Raw genomic sequence first — 9,222 nt, forward strand, 5'->3', positions numbered from 1 at the left:
AAAACAAACTATTTTCTAATCAATAATGGGGGAATTGTGTGAGAAATGTAATCGGAAAAGAAATGCGCATGTGCAAGAAAAGAAAATTCCCAGAAAGAAAAGATTTCCAGCCACGAAAATTATTTTCTGTAGCACCATGAGGTGAAATTGAAGTCGATGGTGGTACCATCGGATCACAAAACTCTCACATTTTATTTTCAAAAGAAAATTATTTCGAAATTTGACCATGTATGGCCAGCCTAAATGTACTAATTGTGTTTGAAAGCCCTTTTAACATTTCTTCCAAACTTGCCATTTGAATGGAATTTAAGACCTATTAAACAGGTTTCTTTTGTGCCTAGAAGTTTTATATGAAACCACATTTAGGCCTTGTTCACAAGGGCACTGAGGCACGTACGTTGTGGAAAGTTTTTTTTTTTTTTTTTTCCTGCGTTCCTAGCCGGTGTCTTGTCGAGCTGGTTCCTCCACCAGATAGGTTCCTGGCTCGATTGCGCAGACGCGGCACATGCGCAGTAGGAGGCCGCAGAAATCTCAGAGCCTCAACAGCTGATTGTCAACTGTAGATGAGCTCGCTCCCAATGCCTGATTATACACGGTGCTCTAAACGCCGCTCTGTGCAGCAAGGGGCGGATGTGATATTGAGCATTTTTTTATATTTTTTTGATTGGTTATACATGCCGCTCTATACAGCAAGGGGTGGATGTGAGACGTGTATTTTATTGAGAAATCATCCCCCAAAAAAGGTCTGCTCAATATCGCATCTGCCTCTTGCTGTATATAGAGCGGCTTGTATAACCAATCAAAAAAACACTACTTGATATCACATCGGCCCGCTCTGTATAGAGCGCCGTGTATTACCAAGCATTGGCGGCGTCTATAATCGTGCATCGGGAGCGAGCGCGTCTACAGCTGACGATCAGCTGTTCCCGCTCGGAGATTTCCGTCGGCTCGGATTCCGCCTGCGCAGTCTACAGGGAACCATATTGATAGGAGGAACCAGCTCGGCAGAACACCGGCAAATACCTCATGTACTACTAGATTGTAAGCTCTAATGAGCAGGGCCCTCTGATCCCTCCTGTATTGATTTGTATTGGGACTATACTGTCTTCCCTGATGTAAAGCGATGCGCAAACTGTTGGCGCAATATATATCCTGTATAATAATGTACAGACGCAGCCGCACGTCCTGACAGTCACATTGTGACTCTTTGGTGTGTGAACAAGGACCTACAATTTAGTTTCATTCAATTCCTTTGAATTTATTGATCATTGCGGTCATAAACAAATGTCTGTTTGACCATCATTAGACAGGCCGGCTTGAGTCAGTGGCCCTGCTTCCACTGATGACCATAGTAAAGATTTAGAAATATGTGGTGCCAAAACACATTGGCTACCCAGCTCCTGGGATTTGATCAGTAGTGGCCTAGTGTGTATGTATGCCAACCGTAATAACGTGTATCATTTGTACAGACAGGGTGTGAACAGCTTTCAATACGTACCTCCTGCAAAATGTGTCAGAATGTTGAGAAATTTCTTTAAAATGCTTCCATCTGTGGCTAAGGAAGGGATTCATAGTGCCGTGTATTGCAACATACGTCAAGCTGTCCAGCTGCCTTACTCATCCTCAATCGAGCGAATACATCTGGTTACACCCTCCTGAACCCTTGCTTGAAATAAATGCTTGAAAGGTATGAGCCCAAACGACATCCACGTGCCTTTTTATATTGGAAGCATGATGAGCCAGTCTTTGTAGCTGCTCCCAGTTCATGCATTTGGATCAGTTGGACAATTCTAAAAGGAAATATAATTTTTTTTTTTTTTTTTACAAACGCACTACAAAAATATATGAATGTGGTCAGCCCATCCTAAATAAAATAATCATATGAAAGCAGTTTTATTTTTAAACCCTATTTTTCTGTATAGTTTTACTGAAGTATGTACAAAAGGCACTGTTAAATGTACTTATTACATCCTGTATGCTGTGCTCCTTTATTAAACCTTTATTACTGTTAGTCTAAGGAGAGAGCTTCATTAGCAGAGTTATTATAGGGAGGAAGTTTAGATTAGACACTATAATTGGTTCACGGAAATCCTGAAGTTTGTACGCTTGGGATGTTCAAACCTTAAAGCTGAATTCTGGGTGTGGATTTCATAGTATAGTTCAGGGATATGCAATTAGCGGACCTCCAGCTGTTACAAAACTACAAGTCCCATCATGCCTCTGCCTCTGGGTGTCATGCTTGTGGCTGTCAGAGTCTTGCTATGCCTCATGGGAATTGTAGTTCTGCAACAGCTGGAGGTCCGCTAATTGCATATCCCTGGTATAGTTGGTCCAGCTCAGACCAATGTAAGTATACACATGCTATACCTGTGTGATCTCTGTAGAAGGTGGAAATCATTGTAGCAGTCTCTGCAGTGATTGCTGCTGTCTTCCAGGTCCCATGCTGCATAGAAACCACAGCGGTGGGCCACTTAGTGATTTTCTCAATCAATGCAAGAAATTCTCTGTTTGGACTAGGTGAAGAGCATGATGTCCCTGCCTCACCTCTCCACTTTGTCCAATAAGAGAATGGTTTGCATTCATTAGGAAAAATGCAAGGCATTCTGTGCATGGCATATGTGCCGAGTGATTCCTCCCCTGTGGTTACTATACAGCAGTGCAGCCAGTTGGCAGAGGATTCAAAAGTTGGCGGTGCTCACTAGTAGGGGCGACTGCTACGGTGATTTCCTGCTTCCACAGTCGTCGCACAACTACGACATATGTATACTATAACTGTGCAGTAAACTCCATACCTTTATTTTAGATCATATAGAAACCAGCAGCTTATCATGTCTGCATAATATGTATGCTACGAGTTTCTGTGTCAGATCCTTGTCAGTATCTCTCCTCCTTCCCCCCCTTTTTTTTTTTTTTTATACCTTCAAGTTTTTATATAATAAATATATATTATAAAAAATCTACCAACCTACCTTTTTAAAATGGTATTTTTTTTAATTTTTTTTTTACCTTTTTAGGCATTTGTAAAGTCATTTTCATTCCTTTTAAAATAACAAACCTGTTATAGCTGTTTAAGCCTTACAACCAGTTTAAAGTGCTTGTAAGGGCAGAAGGTTTATTATCTTCATACATTCTATGCATTAACCACTTCAGCCCCGGACCATATTGCTGGTCAAAGATCAGAGCACTTTTTGCGATTCGGCACTGCGTCGCTTCAACTGACAATTGCACGGTCGTGCGACGTGGCTCCCAAACAAAATTGGCTTCTTTTTTTTCCCACAAATAGAGCTTTCTTTTGGTGGTATTTGATCACCTCCTGCGGTTTTTAGTTTTTGCGCTATAAACAAAAATAAAAGCGACAATTTTGAAAAAAATGAATATTTTTTACCATAATAAATATCCCCCAAAAATATCTAAAAAAAAATTTTTTTTCCTCAGTTTAGGCCGATACGTATTCTTCTACATATTTTTCATAAAAAAAAATCGCAATAAGCGTTTGGTTTGCGCAAAAGTTATAGCGTTTACCAAATAGGGGGTAGTTTTATGGCATTTTTATAATTTTTTTTTTTTTTTTGTGTTCTAACTGTAGGGGGGGGTGGACTCACTAGGGGAAATGACTGATCGCTGTTCATACATTGTATGGTCAGACGGTCAGGCATTTCTCCCCTGACAGGACCCTTTACACACACAGCTCCCGGTCCTCGCTCTGTAACGAGCGATCGCTGGTGCTCAGTGGTGATCGCGACCGCCAGGCACGCACGCGCGTGGGAGTCAGGAGTGACCGATTCGAGAGCCGACATAGAGCTACGGGCTCTCGCGCAGGAGAGCCGACCTGCCGCCATAGAACTGCGGCGGCTAGTCGGCATCTAGTTAAGTTAAAATGCCTTTTGTGTGCATCACCATTACTTACCTAAGCCCCATCTCGATCCAGCAATGTTGCACAAGAGAAACAGCAGTGTAGCTGCTGTCACTTAAAGTCAGTGAGCCCATGAGGGGAGAGAGGGGGCGGGACCAGGCTGCGGCTCCATGTCTGAATTGACACACGGAGCTTTAAATCTACTAGTTTATTACCACCATCTTACCAGAGTCACAACTCTGCTGTCCACAGCTGTCTACTTTACTACTTCATCCAAAATGTAGACACCCTAAGACAAGAGGTTACTGGCAGGGGTCACCAGGTGAAAAAAGGGAAAACGGACTTTAAAAAAATGAATGCAGCCACCACATCTAAAGACAGCTTGGTAAGCTGCACTGTATTACATTTTTTGTTTTGGGTTTAACCACTTTCCGCCCATAGGACATCATATGACGTCCTTGGGTTGAAGTGGTGATATATGAATGATGCCTGTGGTGATAATATCTGAATGTTTGTCCCCAGCCATCTCTATGACCTTGGGAAGCCGGAAGCGACGTCATGACATAACTTCTGGCACTGGCAGATGTAAACGCCTGGAAAGCAGAGATCTTGTTTTTTTCTTTTTTTTTTTTTTGATCTCATGCTCTCCAGGCTAAAGGAGATATTTGGGGGTTAATGCCTTATTTCTATTGCAAGTGATGTTTTAGATTTTTTGTAGAGGTGCGAGAAATGGAGATTTTGGTACCAAAAATGCAGGATGCATTTAGCCAAAACTGAAAATGACAGTTTTAAAAATAAATATATATTTTTTTATAAATAATTGCAGTATTTTCGGCATTTTAAATTATGAATTTATTATTGGTCATTATTGGCACCTTTTCAGTGCAAGAAAAGCTCAAGATAAAGGCAATCTGTTACCATCTTTTGTAACATGTCTGCCCCAGTTTCCATCGGATGCAGCCTCACCAGTGCCCGGAGCGGAGCGGCGATCTCCTGTTGTGTCACGGAGCTGTATTTGAATTGGCCTGGCGGCCGTAGTAACAAAGTCCCGCCCCTTATGATGTATGTCACACTGATTCAATTTCCCGGCATTGCATCAGTGTGCCATCTATCATAGGAGGTGTTACAGTGCTGAATAATTCAGCTCTGTGACAGAGCGTGAGATTGTCGCTCTGCGTGACAAATAGGGGATGACACCCCCGCACTCACTTTTTTGGTGCCATTGTTGGCACCTTTTTGTCTTTCGGTCAAATGGGGGGGGGGGGGGGATGTTTTCGGCTGCTATTTTTCAGCAACCGAAATTTGGGTACACTAATTTCTTGTAATAGGAATAAAAGTGAACACAATTTATTTTTTATTTTTTAACCACTTCCCGACCTCCTCATAAAAAATGGATGGAGTACAGCGCTCAGGGTGTTTGCACAAAGCAATCAACAAAGGGTTAAAAGTTAAAAATAATAATAAAAATAAAAATAATAATAATGGAATTAGAGGATCAATTAATTTAAGATAAAAATCACAAACCACATTGGGGATATACGGTATGACTGTTCATATTCAAAAGTCCATGATAGGTTCAGTCCCAGCAGAATGCCAAAAAAGGCTGTGATTGATGACAATGAGGAACTGTTGTGGATGAAGGCAGTAAATCAGGGCTGCTATCCGGGAGCGAAGTCAGCTCAGTGTATACAGGAGAAAGACAAAAGAGAGAAGCGCCTCTGAGTATACTGCTTTTAATTAAAACTAAAGAGGCGCTTCTCTCTTTTGTCTTTCTCCCGACCTCCTCATGTACATTTACGTCGGCAGAATGGCACGGACAGGCACAATCACGTACCTGTACGTCCTCTGCTAGACGTGGGTGGGGGGTCCGATCGGGACCCCCCCCCGGTACATGCGGAGGTCGGGTCCGCTCGGGGAGCGATCCGGGACGACGGCGCGGCTATTTGTTTATAGTCGCGATCGCTCCCCGGAGCTGAAGAACGGGGAGAGCCGTGTGTAAACACAGCTTCCCCGTGCTTTACTGTGTCGGCGCATTGATCGCGTCATCCCCTTTATAGGGGAGACACGATCAATGACGTCATTCCTACAGCCACACCCCCCTACACTAGTAAACACATACACAGTGATCCCTAACTCCTACAGCGCCCCCTGTGTTTAACTCCCAAACTGCAACTGTCATTTTCACAATAAACAATGCAATTTAAATGCATTTTTTGCTGTGAAAATGACAATTGTCCCAAAAATGTGTCAAAATTGTTCGAAGTGTCCGCCATAATGTCGCAGTCACGAAAAAAATCGCTGATCGCCGCCATTAGTAGTAAAAAAAAAATAATAAATAAAAATGCAAAAAAACGATCACCTATTTTGTAAACGCTATACATTTTGCGCAAACCAACCGATAAACGATTATTGCGATTTTTTTTTTTTTTTTTTATCAAAAATAGTTAGAATACGTATCGGCCTAAACTGAGGAAAAAAAAAAAATTTATATATGTTTTTGGGGGATATTTATTACAGCAAAAAGTAAAAAATATTGCATTTTTTTCAAAATTGTCGCTCTATTTTTGTTTATAGCGCAAAAAATAAAAAACGCAGAGGTGATCAAATACCACCAAAAGAAAGCTCTATTTGTGGGGAAAAAGACGCCAATTTTGTTTGGGAGCCACGTCGCACGACCACGCAGTCCCGAACTGTAAGAACCACTTGGGTCTTTAGGCAGCATTTTGGTCCGAGGCTTAAGTGGTTAAAGCGTTCCGTCCCCTTTGTGCTGGCACGCAGAAGTGAAACCATTGGTCATGCTCGCATATGTATATGGTGTTCGCACCACACGCGAGGTATTGCCAGGAGTGTAGAGCGAGAGCAATAATTCTAGCACTAGACCTCCTCTGTAACGCTGAACTGGTAACCTGTGAATTTTTTTTTAAAGCCTAGCCTATGGGAATTAAGTACCGAAGTTTGGCGCCATTCCATGAGTGTGCACAATTTTAAAGCGTGACATGTTTGGTATCTATTTAGTGTAACATCATCTTTCACATTATACAAAAAAAATGGGGTAAATATTGTGCTTTGTTTTTTTATTCATTCATGAAAGTGTTTTGTTTTGTTTTTTTTGTTTTTTTTATTGCGTGTGACATAAATTCCAATGATCTCCATTTTATTCGCTAGGGTCTATGCTAAAAAAATATAATATAATGTTTGGGGGTTCTGAATAATTTTTTGCCAAAAAAATGAATGCCAGAATTGGCCCGGTATGGAAGTGGTTAATGCCACTTTAATTACCCGTAGGGCATAGGTTAATGTGTGAATTCCTAGATGTGGGGGCTCTTATGCGTCATTGATGTTAAATATTGCCCTCCTTGTTTCATTTAGGTTAGAACTCATTGTTCTGACAATTATATTGATTCATTTTACACATGTATACTATTTCTTGTAGTCTTGTACTTCGTAAAAGTTTTACGATTCTGTATTATTATGCAACAAAGATGACCCTTTTCCTCAAGGGCGAGTGCTGGCATTCTTTGTGCTTTTATAGGTGATTCTTGAGCCCTTCGTTCAAATTGCCATTGAGACGAGGATCTTTTTCAAGTTAGCAAGGCTCGGGTTGCTATAGTGCAAATGTCACACAGTTTCAGGAACTCTCACTGTTAAAAATCCCTTTGAGAGATAAGTAACCAGTTACTGACAGATGGTTTAATGGGCTTAGGTTGCCTTTATTTTCTTTGGGTGTATATTTACATTCTGTCAGGGTTGAGTGCCCACAGTTAGGATGTAGCTGTACAGCCAGGCGTCCTCAATTGGATATTTAAAATATGGAAGTCTTTGTTTATGTTTAATAGTTATGCACTTAGTGTGTGATGTCAGAATTCTGCTGTTCCTGTTTTCTTAATCTGTATGCAGGATGGGGTCTCCGCTCTATATCTGGAGGCTCTAACACCCCCCTGGGAATTGCCTGTTTTATACAGAACATTTTCATGGTTTGCTAGTCCTAACCTGGCTTAGAAAATTGTGACAAAGTCTAAATAACCCTATATTACTACATTTCGTCTAATCCAGGGGAGAACCAATATGAGCATGTTACCTAAAGGGCAAAATCACCTTGTGGGTCCTCTGCCTGTAGGCACGTGCTCTCTGTGTGTAAGGGTACATTTGTCTCTGACAATATGGGATAGGGAGCTCTGAAATGCACAGTTATAAAAAAAATACACCCAAAACCTATGAACACTTTAATAATTATTTTATTTTTTATAGGTGACTGATGATGAAGATGATATTGGAAAAGAACCGGCTTCTTCCTGAATGTCCCTTCTCTCTTTGTCACATCACTGCGGGTTGTCTCTGCCATGTATTTATTGTGAGACTTCTTTGCTATGGTTTTCTTTCCAGATTTTTTATTTAACTGTAGAAAATTACAAGAGCGGACTCTGCTGTTCATTCACATATATGCATATTTTAATTTTCTGTATATGCAGTGATCTATGTGTTTATGTTGCTGTATTTATCATAAAGTTGGATAATAAAATGTAATATGTATGTATATGATTCATAGTAAAGTTCTTTTGGTAATGTGAAATAAGTGGCTTTATGTGTTGGACAATTTTAGTCCTGCAGTAGTACCATAGGATAGTGTTTTTGTGTGATGTCCTCTTTTTTAGGTCACTTTGTGGTTTAAGCCAAGGAAGCTATTAAAACTCTGTAGTGTGTTAATGCTGTTATTAACCACTTAAGGACTGCCTCCTGCACATATACGTCGGCAGAATGGCACGGCTGGGCACAAGCACGTACAGGTACGTCCTCTTTAAGTGCCCAGCCATGCGCCCGCGACCCGGTCCGAAGCTCCGTGACCACGGAATCCACGGACCCAATCGTCGCTGGAGTCCCACGATTGGTCCCCGGAGCTGAAGAACGGGGAGAGCTGTGTGTAAACACTGCTTCCCCGTTCTTCACTGTGGCGCCGTCATTGATCGTGTGTTCCCTTTTATAGGGACACACAATCAATGATGTCACACCTACAGCCACACCCCCCTACAGTTAGAAACACAAATGAGGTCATACTTAACCCCCTTCAGCGCCCCCTAGTGGTTAACTCCCAAACTGCAATTGTCATTTTCACAGTAAACAATGCATTTTTTGCTGTGAAAATGACAATGGTCCCAAAAATGTGTCAAAATTGTCCGAAGTGTCGCCATAATGTCGCAGTCACGAATAAAATCGCTGATCTCCGCCATTAGTAGTAAAAAAAAATAATAATTAATAAAAATGCAATAAAACTATCCCCTATTTTGTAAACAATATAAATTTTGCGCAAACCAACCGATAACCGCTTATTGCGTTTTTTTTTTTTTTTTTTACCAAAAATAGGTAGAATACGT

At 41.2% G+C, this 9,222-nt stretch overlaps 1 protein-coding gene across 1 annotated transcript in view; it reads left to right on the plus strand.

Annotated features, from left to right (window-relative positions):
• Positions 1–8,387, plus strand: part of NFU1 (NFU1 iron-sulfur cluster scaffold) — a 57,969-nt gene extending 49,582 nt beyond the window's left edge. The window contains exon 8 of the mRNA XM_040345898.1: positions 8,102–8,387. Coding sequence (XP_040201832.1) covers positions 8,102–8,149 — 48 coding nt within the window. The 3' untranslated portion in view covers positions 8,150–8,387. The remainder of the gene's footprint in view (positions 1–8,101) is intronic.
• The last annotated feature ends 835 nt before the right edge of the window (positions 8,388–9,222 follow it).

Source organism: Rana temporaria, chromosome 3 (assembly GCF_905171775.1).
Source record: "Rana temporaria chromosome 3, aRanTem1.1, whole genome shotgun sequence".
In the NCBI taxonomy this organism is placed as follows: domain Eukaryota; kingdom Metazoa; phylum Chordata; class Amphibia; order Anura; family Ranidae; genus Rana; species Rana temporaria.